Genomic DNA, 27,821 nt, shown 5'->3' on the forward strand with positions numbered 1-27,821 from the left:
CACATGTATACAATACATGGACCAACTAAAATACATTTTACATAAAAATCACGATACAATCAATGATAAAAATACAAAGTATATAAAAAATACATAGAAAAATGACAAAAAAGACAGCAGACAGAAGAAGCATATTTTTCTATTAGCAAGACATAGAATTCATCTAGAAATTGACGAAAAATGACAGGGATATGACAAAAAATGCAAAATAGTCGGCTCTGTTGAAGAAAAGAGAGACACATTAGAAAAAAGAATAAACTCAGTTTATGAAGGGGGTGATCTCATACCCTTCATTTAACCCTACTGGGGTCAATGTATTGAGTTTTAAAATCCACTGCGTCTCTCTCCTAAGCAGACGCCGCTCAATATCACCTCCTCTTTTGCCTTGTTTAATCAAATCTATACCTTTGAAAATAAGGCCAGAGGGATCACAATTGTGGTGTTCCTTAAAATGCCTGGATAAGCTGTGATTGAGTATGCCATGCTTAATATTGCGAAGATGTTCTAATATTCGGATCTTAAGGCATCTTTTAGTTTTTCCGATATACCTCAATCCACAGCTGCATTTTATAAGGTACACCACATGTGATGAATTGCAATTGATAAAATCATTAATTCTGAATGTCCCTAAAGCCGCATCAATAACAGATCCTTTTTCCATATATTTACAAGTTTTGCAACTGTTACAAGGATAACTGCCTTTGATGGACAAAAAAGTACTCTGACTCGAGGTGGGTTGAATATTTTCAAGCTGACTTCTGGACACAATGGATTTGATGGTATTAGCCTTTCTAAACACCATTTTCGGTCTAATAGGAATATGTACATTCAATACCGGGTCCATCTTCAACACATTCCAATGTTTATTAAAGATCTTCCTTAATTCGCGATCTCTGGTGTTAAACTGCGTAATAAACATTGCATTATTATTAGCTGGATTATGGGCTTCAGACTGAGAATCATTATTATATTCCAATAGTTTCAGTCTGTCTGTATTTCACAGCTTATCCAGGCATTTTAAGGAACACCACAATTGTGATCCCTCTGGCCTTATTTTCAAAGGTATAGATTTGATTAAACAGGGCAAAAGAGGAGGTGATATTGAGCGGCGTCTGCTTAGGAGAGAGACGCAGTGGATTTTAAAACTCAATACATTGACCCCAGTAGGGTTAAATGAAGGGTATGAGATCACCCCCTTCATAAACTGAGTTTATTCTTTTTTCTAATGTGTCTCTCTTTTCTTCAACAGAGCCGACTATTTTGCATTTTTTGTCATATCCCTGTCATTTTTCGTCAATTTCTAGATGAATTCTATGTCTTGCTAATAGAAAAATATGCTTCTTCTGTCTGCTGTCTTTTTTGTCATTTTTCTATGTATTTTTTATATACTTTGTATTTTTATCATTGATTGTATCGTGATTTTTATGTAAAATGTATTTTAGTTGGTCCATGTATTGTATACACGTGATTGACATATATATGTCTTGTTACTACCGCTCATGTATGAATATGCGGAGTGTTTTTAAAAGCAAGTTTTTATGTATGCTTGTACCTTTATGGAGCTCAGCTGCTGCCTTTGCTCTAATCTGTAGTGTTAGCAGTTCATTGGCTGTCTATCACGTTAAATATCGGGTTGTCAGTCACAGTAGCCACGCCCTCTGACGAAGTCCCAGTGACGAAACGCGTCAGGGCGTGGCCTGTGACTTCTACCCGACTTGTGTGCTGTCTCCCGTCATCCGTCTGTTACATCTGACGCCGGTGTCTCCAAGTTCCATCGCCTCAGCAGCGCAATCCAGCGCCTGTCAAGTCGCGGTCTCCTGGAGTTCCACTTACCGGTATTGGACGTGTGAGCAGCCTTGCCTATTTGTGCTTATATCTATGCCATGTGGTAACCAGCCCACACTGTCTTTATAATCGGTACGAGCAATTGCCTTTTACTGTGGATCATTGTCCTTGTGGATCCAATAAAAAATCTCTCTTTTAATGCACCATGAAGCGCCCTCTTCTATTCTCTTTGTTTTAGATCTCTTTGTGCCTTTGGAACCCTGGGCATTCGTGGTTTCACGAGAGGAGGAGCTGCAGTTCAGCATTTTGAACTTTGGTGCTAAATTAAGACCTTTGGACTTTGGTCTAAATCCAGCTGGTCTGAGTCTGTAATCAGCGCTCTAAAACAACGCTTCTGGCTATATATATATATATATATATATATATATATATACTGTATATAGCTACCTGTCTTTCACTTGTATGGATTCTCTGAGTGCCAATCTGAATCCTTCCATATCATGGGGAAAGTGTGCTTTGTATTTGTTGGCAAAGTACAAAGATATGTCTTCAATGTGAAAAAGAGGCTTTTTGCCGCGAAAAGTCGGTCATATGTATTAATGCTTTAACTCACTAATCCATGGCACTCCCCAAATCCTAGATTTTGGGTGCAACACGGTTTTATTAGCCTTTTTGCAATCATGTATTCTCATGCACCCTGTTTAAACTTGACCAAATGATAAATGGTCCAAGCAGCTTTTTTTAAACACATGACAGTTAGGAGCTGATTGGCAGGAGCACCATTTATCATTTGGAATGAGTGATATCAAGAGGATCATTCAATAAATCTTGTCGGTTATGATTTATGGCCTTGTGTGTAAGTAAAATAATTTTGTATTGAATACGGTACAATACAGGTAACCAATGAACTATTGACCGAGTAGCTTTGCAGACAATGAACGTCTAGAATGAACAACTAAATAAAGGTTGGTTTCAAATTTTATCATAAAACATTTACATCATTGTAAATAGGGAAAATAAAAATTTTAGTGATGCAGTCTAACATTAAATCCCATAATTAACATCTGCTGCACTATATAAGAAACTGTAAATAGATAAATAAATATAGGGCCTTATGCTGGTTTCATCACTCACCCCGTGCGATGTATTGCGTCTGTGCATGTGCATTTATGCGCATGTGCAGATGCTGGGTGCGAACGGGCATGCTAGTTTGCTGTCCCGTTCACAACTAGCAGTGTGGCGACGGGCTATACCAATGGGAACGGCCAGCGTATCATGGGTATTCCCATGCAAATGGGCGTTCCCATGCAAATGGCGCCATGACGCGGGTGCCAGGGGCGGGCAGCTAACGTCAGCAGATGTCAGCTTCCTGCCCTCTTCCCGTAGAGAGGAAAATGCAAAGCTAACACACCAGAGAGTTTTGCATTCACCTTCCAAATCATTCGATGGTCATGAATGACTTGGTCCCTGCACACAAGGCTCCTAATGGATGCAAAACATACATTTGTAGCCATGCGGGGAACTCGGCGAGCGAGGGGGGGCGGCCAAGCAAGCGGCAGGTGGTGTTTGCGTGTGGACCAGAATAAGGTCGTAAGTCTGCTCTGTTTAAATAAAGAGGTTGCTTTCCGAATGATATAGCTATCGCAATATATCAATATTCTCATTTGTATTTATTAGACGTCACTGGGTAAATAAAATTGATTCTTTGAATGGATTAGATACAGTAATTTGGGATTAGCAGGGTAGTTAGTTGTCTTAATAGGTGCTACATACAGTATATAGAGTAAATGGCTGCTTTGTCACTCTCTCCTCCAGGTACAAGGCTGCCTTATCAGAATTGTAGGCCATTCATTGATAGCTCCAGTCATTCACCAATCAGCATGGTAACAGCCATTTACTGTCTGGCTGCCGGCTGAGAGACAGGAAGCAAATGCTGCCTGGCTGCCTGGAATGTATGTAATTCACAGTGGCTGACAACATTCAGTACCTGCCTCACAAGAAGCACGGGAGGCACCAGCCCAGTGAGGTGGATTTTCCTTGGCCCAGCCATACACCTGCCCAAATGATCTTTAGAATTACAGTGCCATGGGCAGCTGCCCAGTGTGCATAAACATCCCCCATGGGAACTACATGAGACCCCCGCCCCATGTCCACATTGCATGTCTCCGCAGACATGGGCAGGTGCATACCCCAAACATCGGGGCAGGTGATGATTTTGGTTCCTTGTGCGTGAACCAGAATCGTGAACCTACATCCTGATCCCACTATACCACAAGACACCCTGCTTCACCACACCTGGCTACATGCTACACTACATACAGTTTCACTATATCTCACCACACTACATCCCACTACACTACATCCCACTACACTATATCCCGCTATAGTATAGCGGGATATACACTACACTAGATCCCACTACACTACAACCTACTACACTACACTATATATCGCTACTCTACATTATATCCCACTACACTAGATCATACTATACTACATCCCACATGTGCACCAAATGTGCTAACAATGGATCAAATAAATCTCAATTCCATTAGGCTCCTCTAGCATCCTCAAAAAGTGTCTGCTGTTACGGGGAGGCCATTTTGTGAGGTCCATTTTCATTAACAAGCCTGACAGGAGGGGAGCCAGGACCGCAGACAAGAGACAAGTAGAGCTGCGATCCCGGCGGCGGCGGCGGTGAACAGCAAGGTTGATCGCAGGTCCCGGTGGTGAACAGAGGGGTAAGTGCGGGGTGGGAGGGCTTTTTTTTAGGGGAGGGGGGCGCCCAAAATTGCTGGCGGGGGGCCCAATAAATAGTTACGCCACTGATTCCAATGTCAGTTAGTGCCCCTGCAATCCGCTTGGGGTGTGGGGTGTAAGCTAAGGACCTCTGTATTGTTGTACCCTCTTGTGACGTCTGAGTATTGCCTGCTTTAGAACCTGCTCAGCTGTGATCTGCTGCTGTCAAGCTGTAAAAGTGCCCATACACGGTGCGATGTGCACAGTGTGTTTTGAACTAGAAACGATGCGATCTAGTTCAAAAAGTACCTGCAGCACATACTTTTTGGACTGTATGATGTGATGTGCGTGAAAGCATGCATCGCATCGGCAGCCCAAAATGCACCATGTATGGTCACTCTAAGTACCTGTATGCTGTCTACCTGTTGACCCCCCCCCCCCCCCCCCAAAAAAAAAACAAAAAAAAACAACTTGTTTCATACCCAGCATATGTGATCCTTTCACACTACACTTTCTACTGTTAATAAAAAGGCCTCTATGGAAATGTAAAAGTGTTAAATCATTTCCCAAATGTCAATGACACATTTAGAACTAATTACCAGCATGCCACAATGACAGTGACAACATAACATGTTAGCGCCAGCACAAATTAGCACTTGAATTCACCACATAGAGGTGAGGAGCAGCCTTTTATTATATGGGATGGGAGAAGAAAATATCTACAACTAACACCTTCATAATTGTTATCTACCTAATTTATATTTTGGTGTTTGCTGATGCTTTCAGTTTCCCAAGTCTGTAAATTAGGCACTGCAGTCAGCACACTTCGGTCTGATGTGGTTTTTTATTAACTTGGCAATCCCCTTCAAATCTCAGCCACGTGTCTACCTCTATCAAAGACTGACTGAAATATGAGACGTATGGGAGTTTATTTGCTAAGATGGGAGTTCTAGCATAGCAACCAATCAGATTCTTCTTTTTTTTAGCACGTTCTAGAAGATAACAGATAGAATCTGATTGGTTTCTATGGGTAACATTCCATCTTCAATAGAATTCCCATCTTAGTAAATTGACACCAGGCTCTCCAGCCATCCCTAATTTGTTTGGTTGGGTCAGTCTGTTAGTAAACTCTCTTGGTGCAGGTGAACTTCAAGTCACAGAATACAGTAATGCATTCAGAATGATGTTTAGTATGGGAACATATAAAGCACCTCTAGTGGCAGGGAATGGAAACTATAAGGTAACATGACAAAACACGGGGTTATTCAGAGCTGATTGTTGTTTTGAGAAGTCGCACGGCAATCAATTATTGAATGATTGTGCATGCGTATGAATCCCAGTATGAATTGCGCAAGGCCAAACAGCAATCCCCTTACAATTTGTCTGACAGGAAGGGTTGGATTCAAGGAGGGGGGGGGGTTCAGTACCCCTGGGCCCCCCTCTGGTCGGTATGAATTTTTTAAATAAAGTTTCTTGATTTTTTTTAGCTAAAGGTTTTGTGCATGGGAGTGGGCTAGTGCTGAGGCTTCACCTATCTTCCAATGTGACAATGATTAATGGTGCTTAGCATTGGGAGCCAAGGCATACTGACTGCACACGTGTACAGTGCATTACTGGGAGTTGACTAAAGGCCCCCCATACACTATGCGATTTGGGCACGATTTCACCCGATTCGGATGAATCGGGCCATGAAATTGTCCCAAATCGCATGTTTAAACATCCCCTCCGATCCGATGCGCGGCCCCGTGCGCATCAGATCGGAGTCGGGCAGTCGGACCGGCTGCACATAAGATTTCCCACATCTTATGTGCAGCCTCCGGGCAGCAGAGTCAGCGGGCGGGGGACACTGCGAGGGCAGTGAGAGAGGCGGGCAGTAGCAGCGAGCGGGGGACGTCGGAGAGCCGGGCAGAGTCAGCGGCGGCAGATGCTGGGGAACTGCAGGGGGGGGAGCCGGGCATGGTACGCTGTCAAATAGGCAGCGCGGGGGGGGGGCGCTGGAGATCCGGGCAGGGGACACAGAGGCAGAGTTCTGTGCACACAGTACTCTCCTTGAATTTAAATCTGGTGAAGACATCAGTCGGATAGTTTAAATATCCATCCTGAATTTTTGATATCCTGCCAGCCTACACCCGTTTCTAGGGTGTTTGATCCAACTCTGATACTCCTACCATTCGTTATAGAATACATGTTTTGATACCTTGTTACCCCTGAGGAAATCCCTATGGGACGAAACGCGTAGGGTCTCTCGGAAGTGGTATTTCACATCAAATTTATGATGCAAACATCTGTATGAAATACATATTTTATATACTTTTTATTGTATGAAATAAAAACTTTTTACTGCTTTATATGTGTGCATATATACCGTTTTGGTGAAACTGCCATCAGCGCACCTCTACACTTTCTTTCTTTCTTTCTCTCTCTCTCTCATATATGTTTCAAATAGTAAAATCAGCGCTGAGTGTAGGAATTGGAGAATCCAGTGAATGTTCCTTTAGCTGAGTAGAAGGAATATACTGTATTAGCCAAGACCAAAGTCCTTATGTGTGCGGACTGCAGCAACCTTCAGAAACAAATCCTCAAGGATCCAATGAGGTAGAAATCTGGGCAAAAACAAAGAGGAAGGTGCGCTTCATGGTGCATCAGAGGGCGTCAACTGATAAAGTCCCAGTGACAAAACTAGTCAGGGCCTGGCTATCCGCATTCACTGGCTTGCTGCTCCTGTGGACTCTCCGCCCGATCCCGCTCTCCTTCAGGCGTCTGCCCGCAACTTAGCGGGGGGCGCTTTTAAGGTACTCAGTTCTTTGGGACCAGGATTGCTCAGCTTTCTAGCCTGGTTGATATATGTCATGTCAGGTGGTATCCAGTCCACCCTGTTTTAATTCTGGTACGAGCAAATGCCCTGCTCCCCATTGTCCAACATTTGTTATTCATTAAAAACCCTTTTAATGCACCATGAAGCGCACCTTCCTCTTTGTTTTTGCCCATATATAAATATATATATATATATATATATATATATATATATATATATATAGCCCTTGTAGTGCGCGGCACTCTGGGGTCTTAGGTAAATAAATCAATACGTAGCCTCTTTCAAGGTGACGTTTCAGCCACTTTATTCTGGCTTTTTTCAAAACAGCTTACATTGAAAAAAGCCAGAATAAAGTGGCTGAAACGTCAACCTTGAAAGAGGCTACGTATTGATTTATTTACCTAAGACCCCAGTGCCGCGCACTACAAGGACTATACACAGTGGTGCCATTCAGACACATCACAGCGAAGGCACAGGGCACCAACCAGCCACAAGGAGCTGAGTGCCGGTTACCATTTGTTTCATTTTATATATATATATATATATATATATATATATATATCCCCCCGCAGTTTCCCATTGACCAAGTTTATACTGCCATTACTTGGTGTTTTGACAGTGTAATATTCTACCCGTGCAGTTTGTGGCCAGTGATGACAAGTGGGAGGGGCCCCCCTGTCTAAAGTAATCCGGGCCCCCTGAAGACTTAATCCGGCCCTGTTAACAGGAACCGCCCTCAAGCTAATGGTGGCAACCTGATGTTTTCTTGGAGTGTCAGAAAAACGCAGATGTTCCCCAGTGTTTACATGGAGGGTAAGTGAAGTCAGCCCCAGCCTTGATCAGCCTGTCCTTGTCACAGAGTTGTGAATGGAATTGCAGCTGGCGGAGGATCAGCAATCCATTCGCAAGTCATTAGCAGACTTGCACAGGTGGGTTTTCACTCTGTCTGGGTTACGAATATGGGCCCAATTAAGAGCTGATTGCTGCTGACCAAATTAGCCGCAGGCAGCGATAGTGAAATCCCACCTTGCGAATTTATGTGTACGCCATGCAAATGGATGTTTGAGGCTAGAGAAGAAATCGCAGCTGAGGGAAAATGTCCCAATACCATTGCAAGCTGCTCAACATCGAATGATTTTTCCACTGGGCACCAGTCATGACAAGCTTCAAGTAGCCTGGGACTAAAGTGGCATGCACATTGAGCGATTTTGTACTCTTTTCGAAGCGATCTGACTAGACCACTTAGAAAGAAAGCACAGATTGCTCTGTGTGTATGTCCCAGAGTGATGGGGATGCGCGGTCCCATAAGTTGCTATCACTCACTAGTTAAGTCAGGGCAAGCAGTCAAAATCTAGTCAAATTGCTTAGCAAGTGACTGCAAATCACTCTGTGTGTGCAGTGTGAGTGATAGTAATCGCTATCTATGTCATCCTGAACCAATACCCTGCCTTTTATTTTTGCTTAAGTAAAATTCCTTCTCTAGCAGGATTCCTTCACAATGTGTATGACGCATGCACACATAGGCAAACCAGGGGTTGGGGGGGGGGGGAGGGTTGGTTGTTCTAGTTGCCCGGAAACCCCCCTCCTTTTGGAAAGTGCCTTAAATTATGACACTAGCACTGGTATATACTATGATCAATAGTGCTGCATCCTGCAGAGTAAGGGCCAGAGCAGAGCTGCTGCTGCCCATGCCTAGTGGTAACAGCTACATCAACCACATTTACTCTTTTTGTGGATCTGAGCCTGGACCAGAGAGTACCTGCCAGGAGGAAGAGACAGGAACCCTACCAGGAAGTGGGAGATTGTGAGCTTAGAGCTTGCAGCATACCTCCCAACTTTTGTACGTAAGAAATAGGGACACTCGCGCGTCGAAGCCGCGCGAGCGCCCGAAAAGGGGGCGGGGCGTATGCAAATGAGGGCGCGGCTTATGCTAATTAGCCGCGACCTCATTTTCATACGAGAATAGACGCTGTGCGCATGCGCACAGCGTCTATTCTACTAGATTGGGGGTCTCCCAACTGTCACCCCCCGCAGCGGGACAATGCCTGCCGCGGGTGGGACAGCGGGACAGGACCCGAAAATCGGGACTGTCCCTCTAAAATCGTGACAGTTGGGAGGTATGTTGCAGTACTGTGTCTATTATGTTTGTGTATTGGTTATGATAGGTTTAACCTTTTCCTGACCACTTATCTTACAGATGGAGCACCCCTAATCTTTGCAGGGGCTCGCGGTCGGATCGCCAGCCACTGGAAGGGGATGCGCACGCACGAGACGCACGCACTTCCCCTTCAACTGGAGCTCCCCCTGGGTCCCCGCCGCCGGTTCCCAACGCTGTCCCCCACCTCCCCGCCCCCCCCCCTAACCCTGCTTGTCTCCCTGAAGCAGAGACGGGCAGGGTTTGCATCCCGGCCCGCACAGTAACTAGGACGCACGTGCGTGTGGGACTCTCACACATCCCAGTCAGATGGAGAGATGGCTCGCCAGCAAGGGCAAGCCCCAGCGCTGAACGAGAGGCGCTCCATGCTCTGCAGATTGGAAGATTTTTTATTAAATTTGGAACCCCCCCCTCTAAAAATCCTGCTTTTGCCACTGGCACATTGTGGCTCATACGCATGTGCAGTGTATCTATAACCATCAGCTGTGCGACCAGTAGTGATCAGGTCTGAATCAGGCCCTATCTGATCACAGGGCTCTGCAAAATCGACCATCAGCGAACAGGTCTGAATAACCCCCACATTTCTAACAAGAGCAAATCACAGGTAGGAGTGAGTGCATCCATTGGTTACAGGGCATGTACCATTTATTTTCAAAGTGTCATAGGTAATAGGGAATGTACCATTGGTAACAGGGAAATTATAACTGGTAACAGAGAATGTAGCCACTGGTAACAGAGAGTGTATAATAATAATGTACAAACTATGATCCGATACTTTAATAACATATACTAAATCAGAACATGTTCAGATTGGTAGACATGACTATAAAAATGAATGTGAAAGTATAGCAAGATTTTGGCGACTGTCCACGAGATTACTCTGCGATGATTGTTTTCGCTTATGCCTTGATATATATACACTGTATATGTGATCATTCTCAGGGGGGAACATACAATGAGAGGGCGGTGCTTTAGAGAGGGCAGCCAGAATAGGTGGTACAGGGTGCGGGCAGGCAGCATCCCCCCTCCCAGTAGCCTGCACCCCTATCTTGTGCCCTGCTGCTGCTGCTGCCTGACCTCGGCTCCATGCCCCAGCTCAGTGCTGCCTGGAATGTGAGAAGGAAGGGAGGAGGGGCAGCTCCACCCACATGGGCTCTACACACACACACACACACAGAGGAGAGAGCAAGGGATGACTGAGGCAGGGATCTGACTCACACACAAGCCCGAGGACTGCTACCCACCAGCATCAGGGGGACAGCGAGAGGAAAGGCATCAGGGGGTCATGGCACCGGGGGAACTGACTCTCCGCCCTGCAGCTGAGCACCGAGCACCTCAGGCCACCAGGTCATCCACGCTACACCCCAGGCACTGCTGCTGGCTTTTCTACTGAATGGAGAGAGCTGGCACACGGGAAAGGCAGACTGTGAGAGGACTGACACAGGGATTGCACTGATATAGCCTGGCACTGACACCCCGTGTGATAGGTGAGCGGGGAGACGCGGCATCAGAGGTGCGGGGGACATGCTCGCTCATGCGCTCAGCATCTGCTCCGTGTTCCATGCTGCTACTGCTCATCATCATCATCACATTCACATCCCTGCACGGAGAGAGCCGGGCATAGCGAGCTCCCCCCGGCCGGGCGTCTGCACTATGGGGGTCCCCTGCTGCTGCTGACGACAGGGAGAGGACCGCTGGGCGTTATACCAGATGCGCAGAAGCCAGACACCGGGGACCGCTCCATTGTGATATCCCTGCCCGGCCTGCCGAAGACATGGATGGGGAGGCACTTACCGATGACATGCATGCGGGACCGGACAGGGGGACAGTGGGCATGGTGGAACATATGAACCTCTCCTCATCCCCATCCCAAACACCCTCTGATGAAGAGTCAACAGCAGCAACTACCCCAGAGCTGCCCCCGAGGCAGCAGCATGGGGTGAAGAGACATCACCATAAGCACAACCTGAAACACAGGTATGAGCTGCAGGAAACTCTGGGCAAAGGCACCTATGGCAAGGTGAAGAGGGCAATAGAAAGGTTCTCAGGAAGAGTGGTAAGTATGGCACATGTCATGCTGTACATTCTATCTACATGTCTGTATCATGTCACTTGTCTGCAGTGCAGTGGGGGAGATGTACCAAACCTTCTTAAGAGTACAACTAATAGCATCCATTCTCTTCTAGCTGTCATTTATCAAACATAGTGCCCCATAAGATGTACCAAACCTTAGCACCTGCTAAAGGGGTCATGTCCTACTTTACTTTTCCCTTGTACTATAAATGGGCACAGAACGATGTTGTCCCCATTGCTGGCAACATATTGGGCTATATTCAATGTTTTTTGCAAGCGAGCAGTGCTGACTGCTCGCTGTTACAGCTCGCAGGTCAGTATTCAACTGACCCTCCTGCATGCGCCGTATCCACCTCCCTGGGTTATTACAGCGATGTGGAAACGGCATGTGCGACCACCAAAACAGCAAGGCTAACAGCTAAATGCAGCGAGGCTCCCTGCATTAGCCATGAGCCTCGCTGTTTAGGGGAATCCTCACTGTCATCTGACAGCGAGGGTTCCCCTGGAACATTGAATAGTGTGAGGCGCGGGGGTTAAACGGTGAGGGTGGCTTGTTTTCTGCGATCCCCGCCATTTAACCCCCTTGCTGGCCGCATTGAATACTGCCCAAAGTCCCCATTGCCAGAACGATATTGTCCCCATTGCTGGACCTTGCGGGAGAGGTAAGTAACACTGATTATCGGTTGTGTTTACTTTAAGCTGGCCGCAATGTGGCCACTTTTCACACGTTTCTGATGTATCGGGCTGAGAAATCGAATGAAAAGAGGGCAAACTGCATGCGATTCACATCCGATCCAATGCGCAGTCCCACGCAAAGTGGGGAATGGGAACGCAAGTGGACCGCAAGGAGACTAGGCTTGGAAGAATCGCAGTAGTGTATGGGGGCCTTAAATATCACAATAATACTAAACAAAATATGCTGCAGGTATTAAGATCTGTTGATAAATGGGGCCCATGTTGTATAAAACATCCATACTGTTGTCTGTCTCATATCAAACGCTCTCTATGTTTGGCAACAATACGTCTGTAACCTTTGGATCCAAACATGACTCCAGGCAGAGCGGCGTGCAGCGCTTACTAGTTCATGGTCTAGTGCCTGTTATCACTGATCCAGCGTGCATGCAAAGCAGGGACAAGCCAGAGGGTGTCAGGTGAAAGCATCTTGTCCAAGAGAGATATTTGCATTGACGTTCAGCACTTAGCCTCTTGCATGCCTGGAGTGATGAGTGGAGCGCAAGGGGCATGTTGTCAGATAATTTTTAAAAGATGTTTGGCTCCAACACAGAAACAAGCATATTTTGACCTATTAAATCATTTTAAATGTAACAGTAGTTCTATTTGACTTTGTTTTATAATCAGAAAGAATCTACACTGAAATGTAACATTTGAATAATACCATATATTCTCATTCACATTTCTATGTTATCACATATTTTACACTTTTAGACTTAATTATTGTCTTTGGACTTCAGCACAAAAGCATCCATTGGAAAGCAGTTTTGTGATTGTGCATTGCAGACACCCGTGTAGTTGAATCATAGTTGTTTTATTTACAATTTATCATATTGCATTAATTTTACATGTGTGGTAAATGCAACCTGTGGATTTAAGTAAGATAAACAGCTCTGCACAATGAGAGAACATGGGATATTCCAATGCATATGCGAAGTGTAGAGCTAGTAGTTGGCGTTGTTATAGGAACATGGCATTTACTGCCAGAACTATTGTATTCCAGTGGTGTGTTATAGATTAGTAAGCCAGTGTAGAAAAAAAATACACACACATATATATCTATTCATTTCGACCCCTAGTGTCATCTCTAAGCAGATGCCACCCAGGTCCACTTTCCTTCCCTTGACATCTCCCCATTTCTCTCACATTGATGTCCCAAATGTTACTTATGGGATATGTCAAAATTCATCCCCTCTCCTCCTCTCAGAGTCACCCTTTCACTATTCTATTAAATTGTCATTGAAACCACAATTTCAATATTCTCCAACGTTTGCTGCTAATATGTCATCCTGTACATCCAATCTCTATCAAAATCCTGCCATATTCAACTATGACACATTTCCAGAATATGCCACTGCCCTCTTGCTGTCATTCCCCCTCTCCTGTCTGTCTCAAATTCAATCTATTGAATATTCTATTGCAAGACTGATTGTCCTCCCTTCAAGCACCACATTTGATGCTATCATTTGCACGTGTCTTTAGGCTTCGCTTCCATCAAATGACAGAATTCATCAAAAAACTCTCACCATTACCTACAATGAACTCAAAAATAGCTCACTCCTAAATACTGCCCCCTCTTGTACTTTCCGGTACTTATGTAATATCTGGGCTTCCGTTTTTCTTATGAGACCGCGTGCGCTCGCCACGCTTCGGGCACGGTGGCTCGCTGCGCTCGCCACACTATATAAAATCAACTCCATGCGTAGTTGGATAGTAGGGGTATGAAAAAATGGGATGCATTTAACATGGGAGTCCAGATAATACATAAGTACCTACTTTCCATTCATCTTCTGAAATACACTTCTTTGTGGTCATCACATCTCATTTCCATCTCCGCCTCCCATTCAGCTTCCCGCTTATGCAATTCACTACTACTCCTATTAGACTTTCTACTTGCTTCCAAAGCTTAAAACACTCTGAAAACCAACATATACAGAACCCTTTTCAACAGATATCAGGACACTCATACCATCAGTTTGTGGAGCGGTAACTAGATCTTCCTCTCCATGGGGAAGATTCTCTAAAAATCTCTGCCCCCTTTGCCGCCCATAGCAATTATAATTATCGCATATGTTCTAACATATGCGATAATTATAGCAAAGGACAGCTCTTGCGTTAAGAGCTGTCCTTTGTAGTGAGAGTCGCCGGGTCCCGGCGGCTCCTCCCTCCCACACCCGGCATTGCTGCTGCTGCGCCGGGCTCGCCTCCTCCCTGCACCCGGAAGAGGATCAGTGCAGGGAGGAGGTCACAGGTCCGGGCAGCACAGCTCTGTGCTACCCGGACACAGGTGAGGGGGCGATGCGGAGCGGCGGGGGTTTGTGCGGGCGGTGGGGGGGGGTCGTTGTGGGGCGGTGGTGGGATGCGGTAGAAGCCAATAGGCTTCTATGGGGCATCGCCAGATTTTTATGGCGATGCCCCCCGCCGCGGTAACCCGGCGGGGGATGCTTAGTGCATCCCAAAATGCGGTAAAAACTCAGATAACGGGGTTTTTACCGCATTTTTAGCTTAGAGAATCTCCCCCCTTATCTGGGCAAAATAGGAACGGACTCTCCTACTGCTGCTATAGTGTGGAATTGGGCCTATATTAATTGTGTTACACATGTCAACAACTTTTAATCCGTCTATGTATATGTTCATGTCATTGTTTTATACCCTAGTAAAATATCCTTTGTAAAGATTATTCAATTTCTTTTTATTCGTGACATTTTAGCGCTGCTACCACCCCCCTTTTTTTCTTCTTGTTTGTATACACAGGACCACCTAACCTGTTTTTTAGCAGCTGCTGGGAAGCCACTTCTACCAAGCGCCCCCCAAGACCCCTCCCCTATTTTGGGGCGGGCTCACCATTTTCTCCTTTTCAACAGATGCCTTTCCTTGCTTGATGCCCTCTGGGTACATACCCTACGATCCCAAATTCCAGTCGTACATGTTCCCAACTGTACGCATTTCCAACCACATAGCTAGGTCTTCTCTATGAAGACTGCAACCCAGTGGCTTGGCTGCCAGCCACTAGTGTAGTAATATGGGTAGAGGTGGGTTCATATTAAGTGGGATGCGGCAATGCTTAAAATGTGGACAAACCCCATAAAATATAGTTTTTGAAGGTTTGGGCTCTTACTGCACATGCAGTGGGCAACACATATGTAGATGGCATTACCCTGTAGAAGCGTATGCAATTCTTTCTTTCTCTTGCCTTGAGAGGGATTCAGTTGGATCCCTCTCGGTAATCCCTCTCAGTACCTATTCCACTTGACACTGGCATATAGACTTAAGGTGCCCATACACTAGTAAGATTTATCTTCAGATCTGGCTGGTTGGAACAAAAACATGGTTATGGATGATTGACAGTTTGACAGTTTTCCAGCATCTCCAAGTAAATGGTCAACTGTCATTTGCTCTTATCCATAACCATGTTTTTGTTCCAACCAGACAGATCTGCAGATAAATCTGCGTGTGTATGGCCACCGTTACTGGTTCTAAACCCAGAAGACCCCACACTACCAAGGACAGCTCTCAACAGCCGAGCTGTCCTTTGCTAAAATATTCATGAATACAGCATTAACAAATGCCGCTATGCATGCAATGAATGGGTAGAATGCATTGTTGCATTCACAATGCTGCCAATTCACTTTTTCTGCTTACAAACTAGAGCAATCTGGTACAAATACAGCAGTGGTTCACAATTGTCCACCGAATGGTCACCTTTTCAGATTTCTATCTATGGAGACAGTTGGGTTAATTATTGAAAAATCACTGAAGGAAGAACTAACCAAATTGGAGTACCTGGAGTATACCTATACAAATACCTGGAGAACAAATAAACCCCACACAAATAGGGCTTTGGTGGGATTCAAAGCTAAGCCCGATAGTTTTTTATGTTATACCTATACTGGTTTGATATATTTATATGATATAAGTTTTATGATGTTACAAAGAAAATATGTGGTTTAAGCTGTTTTATAGGTGAAATGAAAGTGCTTTAATATGTAAACATTACGGTTCCAAGTATTGTAATACATTATGTGATTTGCTGGCTTTAAATACTTGTAACACTTAAAACAAATATTGTGTGATGAAAAGTTTGAGGCCCCTTTCCAGCAGACTTGGTGGAATTGCAAGAAAATGTCTGTGACTTGTTTTTTATGCATAGACATGATTGTTTTTTTAAGTTATGCAGTTTGCCTTAGCCAGAACAGAAACGAAATGAATCGTGCCAACAGAGCTTTATTCTACTCCAGTTTTCCAGCTGGTGATGAAAACAGCAATGCAGAGGTTGCCACCTTCGGACAAGACTTTCTAAAGTCCGATGCTGCAAAACTGCATGTTATTTAGCGGTTTCAAAATAACATGTACTGTAAGGTTATTACCACATTGCAAAAATGCTAATATGAAGGAATAAGAGAAATAGCAAGGTGTATGTTTGACTGATATGTCTTAGAAGTGACATTCTGTGTTCATGACAAAAATGTGATGCAGTTTTCCAAAATTGGATATAGGTTGTCCAAATGGGTGAGACTGCTTAAAAGTACAAACTACAATTGCCCTTCTTATCAATGCACCTAAATCCAGGGTGTATGCACTTGGGTTACGGTATATGGCATCGACCATGTTTAGGTCAACAATACCATGATATTCCGAAATCCCGATTTAAAAAAAAAAAAATCGACTATTTAATAGGATACAAATTTGCTGGTGGAAAGTGTGATATGGTGCAATTTTTAGTCAATTTAGGACCGAACCATGTACAGATCACACTGGTCTGTACATGGTTCTGTCAAAATTGTCTATCAGAAGTATATGGGACGCGCTAGAAACAATGTATATATTAAATTATTTGGTACTCTTTACTTAGAAGGGCGCCCATCATGGCCATCTCGGGCATTGAATGCACTAAAAAATCGGGTGCGATGCGACCGACGAGATGCCCGAGATTTCCCATAGGGAACAATGTTAAATGTCTCAATTGACCCGATTTTCCTGTTCAATGCCTCAATTGACCCAATTTTTCCATAGGAAACAATGTTAAATGGGCCACAGAGGCCAAATAGGCACCCTGAAGTGTATAATGGCCACCCGAATTGTTAACGCCACCCCACGATCAACGTAAACCCGAAGCGTGGCGAGCGCAGCGGTACGCGTCCTACGACCTTTTCATACCCCCACTATCTACGTCGGCGTGGAGTTGAGAATACAAAGTGTGGCGAGCGCAGCGCGCCACCGAGCCCGAAGCGTGGCGAGCGGACGCGGATACCTTCACAGGTATCCGCGTCCCCTCGCAGGCTTCACAGCTGTCCGCGTCCCCTCGCGGGGCTCGCTGCGCTCGCCACGCTTCGGGCTCGGTGGCTCGCTGCGCTCGCCACACTTTCTATTCTCAACTCCACGCCGACGTGGATAGTGGGGGTATGAAAAGGTCGTAGGACGCGTACCGACGCCCCTCGCGGGCTCGCTGCGCTCGCCACGCTTCGGGTTGACGTTGATCGTGGGGTGGCGTTAACAATTCGGGTGGCCATTATACACTTCAGGGTGCCTATTTGGCCTCTGTGGCCCATTTAACATTGTTTCCTATGGAAAAATCGGGTCAATTGAGGCATTGAACAGGAAAATTGGGTCAATTGAGACATTTAACATTGTTCCCTATGGGAAATCGCGGGCATCTCGTCGGTTGCATCGCACCCGATTTTTTAGTGCATTCAATGCCCGAGATGGCCGAGATTTTTTACTAACGATGCCCACGATCAAAATCGTGGGCGCCGTTCTAAGTAAAGAGTACCAATTATTTAATCATGCTTAAAAGTAAATGCGGTACTTGTTTCCTAGAACGGCCACAACGATTTAGATCGTTGTGGTCGTAAGATAAAAAATCGGATCGATCGCATCGCATGCGATTTGGTCGCATACGATGCGACCGATCCGATCGACCGATTTTTCACCCGATTTTTTTTTTTTTTTCACCTGATTATTTTAAATTGCCCCCCCAAATGTTACTAAGTGGGCTAGACCCCACGATAGACGTCAACCCGAAGCGTGGCGAGCGCAGCGAGCCCGCGAGGGGCGGCGGTGCGCGTCCTCCGACCTTTTCATTCCCCTACTATCCACTAGGGCGTGGAGTGAGAATAGAATAGTGTGGCGAGCGCAGCGAGCCACCGAGCCCGAAGCGTGGCGAGCGCAGCGAGCCCCGCGAGGGGACGCGTCTAACTTCACAGGTATACGCGTCCCCTCGCGGGGCTCGCTGCGCTCGCCACGCTTCGGGCTCGGTGGCTCGCTGCGCTCGCCACACTATTCTATTCTCACTCCACGCCCTAGTGGATAGTAGGGGAATGAAAAGGTCGGAGGACGCGTACCGCCGCCCCTCGCGGGCTCGCTGCGCTCGCCACGCTTCGGGTTGACGTCTATCGTGGGGTCATGGCGGGCACATAAAAAATGTGAAATGGGTCATATTTGGCCATTTCACCTTTTTTATCATTTTACCCTATGTGAGATGGACTTAATCAAGTCCATCTCATCTTGTGCCATTATAATGGCACAAGACCGACAAGATCCTCCCGATTTCAATGTTAAAATTTTTTTTAACATTGAAGTCTATGGAAAAATCGGGTCAATCGGTCGGTCGCATCGCGGCCGATTTTAATTGGTCGCGACCGACCGATCGACCCGATTTCTGTCAATCAAAGTGAAAAAATTTTAAAAAATCGGCCAGATCGTGAGGATCGTGTCCCTTAATTAAGAGCCACGATCACTCACGATTGTGGCCGTTCTAGGAAACAAGTACCGTAAATGCATACACAAATGCACTGGCCAGTGTTTAAAATTCTACACAATAATCAATTTTTGTACTATATATATATATATATATATATATATATATATATATATATATATATATGAGATGGTTAGTATATAGTTTTATAGTTCATATATCTCATAGGTTTGATTTAAAAAAAAAAAGAAAAAAATGAATAGGTAAAAAAACAATTCATCCTTTAGTGAGGTAGATTTTTTTTTAGGCATATAGTTTCCTGTTTGGGGGAGACAGGGAGTCCCCTATTTCCTTGTCTGGCCAGTTGATGGTGACTGCAGTTTATAAGTTTGGAGTTCCTTAATTACCAGTATATCACTTGAGTTACTCCGATGCTTTAGCAGGTAAATTCTCACAGTGAGATGGAAAGATCAGCCAGAAAAAGTTTTGTATATAACGCGCGTTTCTCCGCCTCCTTGGGGTGTCAGTGGCTTCCTCAGAACCTGGTCTGTTTGTGTTGCAATTTTTGGTACTGTTTTTACAAAATCACATCCTATGAAATTTGCGAGTTGTATACATTTTAATGGGAAAACATTTGGATGCAAATTGAAATTTGTTGAAACATCGACAGTTCATAATTTATGAATTTTATGGCAATTTGCATCCTATTAAGTTGTCCATTTTGGAAAAATGTGAGAATTCAGACTTTTTTTTATAAAAAAAACCCGCAAAAGCGGAGATATCTCACCCCATTAAATGCCACCTCTTAAAATGTCCCATTATTCTTCCAAGCTTAGTAAAATGCTAGCAGAATGTTTAATTAAAAATTCAAGCAAAACAGAAGGGATCCCTTAAATAATGTAGGACAGACGTCTAAATTATTCACGTATGCCCAGCAGTACCACCAACTAACAATCGCAACTCCTGAAATTGAGGTATTCATGTAACAAAGCATCCTTTCTGGTTCAGTTCATATATCTATTTGTTCACTATAATTATACCTTAAGACAATCACCGTCTATAAAGTCCATTCCCAAATACATTTTATTGTTAAAGCGAGATAACCATTAATTTCTGAGCAACATAGTTAACATCTTTGTTGTCTTAAGTGCTCACTCTTTATTACTGCATCCCAAAAAATGGAGCAAAATTGATTTTTGTAGAGTTGTTCTGTAATAACTATAAAATATAATAGTTATTATTTGCAGAAAATGTACTTACTGTAGGTGTACAGTAAGTGATGTATTTTATAAGGATGATATCAAGCTGGAGCTCTGTATATCTGATTAAAAGCATTATTCAAATAGAGCATTTGACCAATAATTTAGTATCAGCTTTTCTTATTTGGTTATTATAAAGGACAAATTTGCCTACTTGCTGAAGTGGACAGGAGATGATAATGGGGCGATTCACTAACATCTGCTCCTCCACATTTTCCAGGTACTGCATTGGCAATAATCGCATATGCATTAACATATGCGATTATTAATGCAAAGGACAGCTCTTCTGATTACAGCTGTCCTTTGCGATGCAGCTCTGGTGCTGAATTCTGGGTCTAAGTTCTGGGAGTCCCTCTGCGCATATGCAGAGTGACAGCGCCAGCTGCGGGGCATGCTGGGAGGGATCCATGACGGATCCCTCTGACAGCGCTGTGGAGAGAAGCCCATAGACTTCTTTAGTGCATCACCCTCCGCCACCGAGCTCTGGTAGATGGGCTTCAGTGTATTCAAAAATGCAGTAAACTAAACCCCCCCCCCCCCCCCAAAACAGGGGTTTTATGGTATTTTCTCTTTAGTGCATCCCACCCTGTGTCATGTTTTGTGAATGACATCATTAGGACCCCACCCACACACGGGTAATTGGCAAGTGCAATGTGTATGGTGCTTTCTGCACAAAACATTTTATGATGACGCTGTTACTGTGGGGTGTGGTATGAAAAATCAGCTTTCATAGTGTCGACACCAAACTGCCGCCGTGTTCTGAATGACAACATTTTGACTGTAAACTTGTACATTAAAATGAAAGTAAAATGTTCATCTTTTCAAATGGTCTAAATGTAAACATGTTCATAATGTCAACATTTACGATATCAGAATATCGACATACCTTTTTCTGCATACCCCTAACGCTACACCTAAACCGAAAAATAACACTAAACTGTACTAGGATCATTCTGGTGTCGACATGTTATATATCAACATTCATGCATGTCAAGATTTTACATGTCTACTGAGCGTTCATGTCAACTTTCTACCTGTCTACATTCTGACACGATATCTTACTGTGAATCTTGGAATCATGGCTATGCTCATTTCACTAGAAGGGGGGGGGGGGAGGGGGGGAGGCAGCAGGGTGCCGGGCACTCAAAGAAGTTCCTCAGAACTCCCTAAAATTATAGGTCAGTTGGTGTTTACCCACATTAAGGAACCAATATAAACTTAATGCTCTCCTATGTTACTGCTGCCTTTCCAACATAGAACATCATGAGGAGGCAGTGGATGCTGCACTGCTCATTTCCTCAGGCGTCTGTGAGGGACTCTGACTGGTGTGTCATGTGTATTGGGAGCCACTTGGGATAGTTGCCGCACTCATCCGCCACTGAATCATATTAATAATGAGGATATGTCATAGTGCCCACCATAGGATGGGGTGTACTTTGAATGTATATTGGTAGATAGGGTTTTAGGGTGTGCTTCAGTTTGTCTGGAGGGTGAATTTTTTGGTGAGGTGTCGGCAGGGTGAAGTGAAGGGAGGAAAACAAGAGAGGTTATTTATACTGATAGATCTATAATATGTATCTTTGTTCTCCCCAATAATGAAAAAGATACTCGGCACAGAATTTCATAGCCAAACTCTGTACTCAATGGGGTTTATTTACTACGATGGGATGTTTCCCATAGCAACCAGTCAGAATCTACTTCTTATTTATTTAGCACCTTCTAGAAAATAATAGATATATTGTAATTGGCTTCCCATCGCAACATCCTATCTTCAATAGAACCCCCATCTTTGAAAATTGACCCCAATGTATTGACACTGTGTGTAGACCCATTTTTATTAAAGACCCATCTTCTTTAAGCAATTGGCTCTCTGCAATTAGGACAATCTACTACAATTAGAACCATAATTTGTAGATATTGCTGGAAATGTTTGTGGTTCTACTCACAGCTGCTCCCTCATGAATACATTAGCAAAAGGGAATGTAGGATAGAAATCAGTAAGCGAGCACGCTGTGAGGATCACACATCATTTTGCGTTGGTCAGGAACACTATTTCTATGAATTGTTCTTACAATAACAAAGAGTGATAAAAACTAGCATATTTTCTTACAAAAAAACAAACAAAATCAAAACAGATCATTCTGTTCAACATTGTAATCCAGACTGACCTGGGGCTGTAAAGCAAATTGCAGTGATATAATTAACACTCCTTTATAACTGTCAGTGCAAATGTTGTCATCCTTGCTGACAGTTTTATATTGTATTCATCACTCTGCTGCTGAGCAGCAGGGCATGAGACCTATTTGGGCTACCTTTTAATCATATTATCCAACTATAAAAAATGACATGCAACATTTCCTACACTTCAAGCTGTTTACAAAATCCCATCTCCCAAACCTAATGTCTTGCAGATTTGTGACTAATCAGTTGTATTACCAGAGATTACCTCATACTATATGGAACACCTCAGAATACAAACTATGGAAAAATGTGCCCATACAATAATCATCATTATTATTATTCTGTATTCCCTTAAAGATATAAGCAAAATGAGACAGATTGTTGGGGTTATTTACAGCTGATCGCTGTTGTGCCATCGATTATTGAACGACTTTGCATAAGCACGGACCGCACTACGCATAACCGGTGCCAAACAGTGACAAAATATGTTTCCAATCCAATGTAGATGACAAATCTTTAGTGCAGCAAGTAAAATCGCCAAAGCGACGAAACGACCGACAGGGACACGCATCCGATAGGAATCGCATTGAAACCATGTACAATTCTGCTATTTTCACATACAATCGGTCATTAGACGTGTTGAAATTGGGGAAATTGAGCCCAAATCCTTCTGGTGTGTACCCAGCATTACTCTCTCTGCACATGTTACATCAGCCCCACCTGCAGTGCAACATCATCTTGTCTATTAGAGAAAAAATTTGTTTCCGATAATGTCTGAATGCCGTTTGGATAATTTCTGGTATTAGTGACATTACATAATCAGGCAAGGTAGGGAGAATATTGGAATTCACTTACAATGTAATGTAAACCAAGCAATGAAATACCATGTATTGTTTATAATAAGAAAAAGTATGTGAAACACAATAGTGTTATTGTTTCTGCTGAAATTCATTTGACAATGAACTCTGATCTCTGCATATCTGTAATGTTTGCTAATCATACAAACAATGCATCTAAATATGTTGTATGTGCAAACAAGTGGTATGAAATTACATTTGTTCTGCACCCTGTCTCTTACCTAGAATCTGCTCTTAACTAATTAGCAATTCTGACATCTTGTTTAAAAAGGGTTATTGCATGTTTATGAATGGCTTGCCTGGTGACCTTTTCATTGTAAGTAATTGTTACTGTAATTCAGGACAACACAGACATAGTGGAAAGTTCACAGGGGATTTTGCATCTCTGGAGGTCCTTATGATGTATCATAGCACTTAAGGCCCCATACACTATGCGACTTCTCCCTTTGGCGAAGGCGTTTCCAATTTCCTTCCTGGGCTGCAGGATTGCATGCGGTAATTCTGCATGTGATGTATCACATGTGATCCCAGTTCCCTACTGCTGGGCTCCGACCTGGATATATTGCGTACAGCACGTATGATCTCTGTTTCCGATGCGATGCGCGTGGAATAGCGGACCAGATTGGATGTCACACACATGCTATTTGGGCCAATGTCACCCAATTTTTCGGCCTAATCTGCAGGAATTGGGTGAAATTGGGCCCAAATTGCATAGTGTATGGGGCCTTAAATGCTAGTTTACCTCTCTATCTTTCCCTAATTTGCAATTCCTTTTTTTTTTCCTTTGTTTTTCAGCATGACGTATAGTAAATTTGCCTTATTACTGTTATTTATAAGTTAGTTTCCAGGTAAATGTTGAGTATATTATGATGAGATTCCTATGACAGTCAATAATGGATTGCAAAGAAGTTCATAAAAACATGTTATGTAGACTTCTGAGCATTACATTTATACATGCATGGCCATTAATGTGGAATAAGTTCCCTTGTTATATATATTCTAAAGGCCTGATATACTGTTTACTCAGAAACTGAGGAGACTAGAGTTAGAGGTTGACATGACCCAGTACAGGAGCTGTTCACCAAGAACCTCTGCAAGGAGGTTTGGACTTGTAAGTCGCGGCCCCCTGCCTGGGTCTTCTATGCTAGTGTAGGTTCTCTGGAAGAACTATGAAATAATTCCGGACCTAAACACAGGAAGCACTAGAGGACTGGAGAGTATACTAGAAACTGGAAGATTATTAATCGAATTGCACCGGTGATTGAAGAACTGGAGAATATACTGGAACTGTTGAATTACCAGACAGACTGGACTGAATGGATGGGCAACTGAAGAACTTGAAAATATAGTGGAACCAGAACATTACCAGAGGGACTGGACCAGATTTCTGGAGAACTGAAAAACTGAAGAATGTAATGGAACTGGGAATTTGCCAGATGGACTAGACCGGATGATTGATGAATGTAGAATACACCAAAACACTGCAGAAGAAGGTTCTCAGTACACTTTTACATTGAGTGCAATATGAAGCATTGCTCTGGCAACTGAGAAGCCAGAGAAGAATACTTATAAAGCCTAAGGGGTATGTCGATTGGCCAAATTGAAATTGCTAGCATCTGATTGGCCATTCAGTGGTCACCTGACCTGAGTATACAATGGCAGCGCCCATAGTTCAGATCAAGTGGGGACTTCGGCGGCCAACCATCAACAGAAGCGTCGGAGACCACTGGCCACGAGGAAAGAGACCCTCTGGAGGTCCTGAACCGAACAGAGCGCTAAATCATCCAGACGGGTAAGCGGCAGCGCCACCTGCCTGTGATAACAAGAGTTGAATAGTAGCAAACAAGAATGCAGACTTATTTAGCAATAAAATGCTTCCTGATGCTTCAATAAAATAATTGTTGCTCTTCTCTTCTGTTCCTTATAATGTCATCCCACACAGATTTTGGAGTTCACTTGTCATCAGGCTTGAAGTTATTAATTTACTTTGCATATAGCGCCAAATGACAGGCCTAGCACTCAGCAGGAAATAATTAGAGACAAATTTAGTCTTTAACGCTACTCAAAAATATATCTCACATGTTAGTTGCTCATTACTTTTGAAACAAAAGCACAGGTTTTGTAGCTTTCTACAAAACTTTTCTTTTTTTATGAATACACTAAGGGGAAAACAGTAATGTTTTTCTTGTATAGAGCATCTTTAATTGCTTATTAAATTGTCTCTCGTCGAAAAGACGCAGCCAGATAGTTGGAGACTGTTGAACAACATCTGTTTTAAGGAATAATCCACTCATAGCATCTTAGTGCTTGCATCGGGCCATGAGATGCAAAATTGTAGCAAAAGAAGAGAGGTGTGTCCTTCAATATATTGATCCATTATCCTGGATCTTTACCAAAAATGATCTAGCAGATGTTCAGTTCATGCAGGGTGCTGTCTGAATCATATACAGATATTAAAAACTGATTGAAAATCCCTACTTTTAAGACTGATGACCCGTAAACAACTGGGCAAATGAGCACAGATCGCTCAGCACACAGCGTTGTGCGCTGAGAGATCTATCACGGCCAGTGTCCTCTGATGAGAGAACACTGCCGATTACATCATTTATACCGCATGCAGTAAATTTAGTCAGGTGATGGAAACCCACTGGACAGCACATTGCAGTCAGCAGGGGTTATACAAACAGAGCAATCTGGGCTTAATTCCTAAGCGATCTAGTCCGATCACTTAGAAATAGCTCTGACATCGCCCTGTGTATATGCATGTAAATTGCATAACATTTGCTCATATAATATCACAGCTGGAAGGCACAATAAAATAGAATATATATTTATATCAATATATTGTAAGTGCAAAGATCGTTCTTGCTTCTTTGTGTGAATGTGTTTATAGCCAGTATTGTTTTATTGCTTTGTTGGTTTCCAATATATATATATATATATATATATATATATATATATCATTTTTTTTTTCTTTTACAATTTTTTTAATTTGATTTCACTCGAGATCTTGTCCTGTCCTAGGAAGTCTAAAGCCGGGTATACAGTATACGATGTAAAAAAACCTGATGAATCAGTCATTTCAATTTCACTTATTATTGAACCAAATGGTATAGAACATGTACACTATGCAATCTTCCAAGTGACAGCATAATACATCATGTTAGAGCAGTGGTTCCCAACCTGGGGTACTAGTACCCCTGGGAGTACTCTGCAGACCAATTGGGGGTACTTGAAAATAATATTGGTAATGGCAGAAGATGAAAAAGTCTTTAGATGGCAGAAGAAGAAGAACCATTGCTATGGAGAAGAATCATATGGTTCTGTCTTCAGCATCATCAGCATCTCATTGTGCTTTTGCCTGACCAGCAATCCAATGGGAGCTACCCATGCTGCCCTCAGACATCAGCGATCATCTGCCCTGCACTGATACGGGTGGAAGAAACAGCGGCATTAATCCTACAGGTGTAAGTGTGAACCCTGGAGACAATACACAACCAGCGGCCAGACATGGAAGGGCACGTTTCCTGTCTGCTATAAGGACAAGCATAAGGATACGCATACCGCTAACTTCCACTCCATTCATAAGTACTGTCTATTTTTTAAATTGAGAGGAGGGGGTACTCATCAATGAAAAGCCTAATCAAGGGGTACGGGAGAGAAAAAAAGGATGGGAACCACTGTGTTAGTGGATTGTAACCAGTTAGTGTTGCTCCTGTAAACTGTGGGCCGTGTTTCATGTCTGATAGTGAAACAAAAAGAAGAAAGTAGCTTTGGGGTCTATGTACTAAACCATGGCGAGATAAAGTGGATAGAGATAAAGTACCAGCCAACCAGCTCCTAATTGTCATTAAGAAGCAAATACATTTATATTTTTTAGTATGGAGACACAGGCTTTGGAATTGATATTTAAATAATTCCCACTATAAAAATACAGGCAGACTTGTCAGAATCATGCCCAAGCTCACACTGTTGCGTGAGCTTTTAGGTACAAAATATCATCATGAATTCCTACAAAACACATAGGGGTATATTCATTTAATGTCAGATCTATTCCTACATTCATTTGTCGGAATAGATCTGACATGTCCTATTAAATCAGCGGTGACTTGGCTGCTGCTGCTGCTCTTCCGGCCAGCACTTGGACTGGATGAGTGACTGACGAGGCGGCAGGAGGATGTCGCCATGGATCTGACACGTCCTATTTAATCAGCAGCCAATTCTGACTGTCGAATTTGGACACTACTGCTGCTCATGCGGCCGGCGCTGGGACCAGATGAGCGACTGAGGAGGCGGACTGGTGGCGGGACGGCACCTTGTTCACCGGGTGAGTTGCTGCTGCTCACTCGGTGTGACGACAGGACCGGGTGAGCAACTGTGGAGGTGGGTGGGAGGACGGCACCTGCCTCAATCTGAATTTTTTTAAAGTCGGATTGAGATTGGTGGAAACGGGGCCACAACCTCACAGATTTGGCCACATTTCTGACAAAAGCATGTGGATCCGTGGCTATGGGAAAAAAACAGACCT

At 43.7% G+C, this 27,821-nt stretch overlaps 1 protein-coding gene across 2 annotated transcripts in view; it reads left to right on the forward strand.

Annotated features, from left to right (window-relative positions):
* The first annotated feature begins 10,554 nt into the window (after positions 1-10,554).
* NUAK1 (NUAK family kinase 1) overlaps positions 10,555-27,821 on the forward strand; it is a 97,502-nt gene continuing 80,235 nt past the window's right edge. Inside the window, exon 1 of one of the 2 annotated variants that reach the window (XM_083182305.1) lies at positions 10,555-11,550. In XM_083182305.1, coding sequence (XP_083038431.1) covers positions 11,269-11,550 — 282 coding nt within the window. In that variant the 5' untranslated portion in view covers positions 10,555-11,268. The remainder of the gene's footprint in view (positions 11,551-27,821) is intronic. The other variant, XM_083182306.1, reaches the window with a different exon arrangement.

Source organism: Crinia signifera, chromosome 4 (assembly GCF_055691185.1).
Source record: "Crinia signifera chromosome 4, ASM5569118v1, whole genome shotgun sequence".
NCBI classification, from domain to species: domain Eukaryota; kingdom Metazoa; phylum Chordata; class Amphibia; order Anura; family Myobatrachidae; genus Crinia; species Crinia signifera.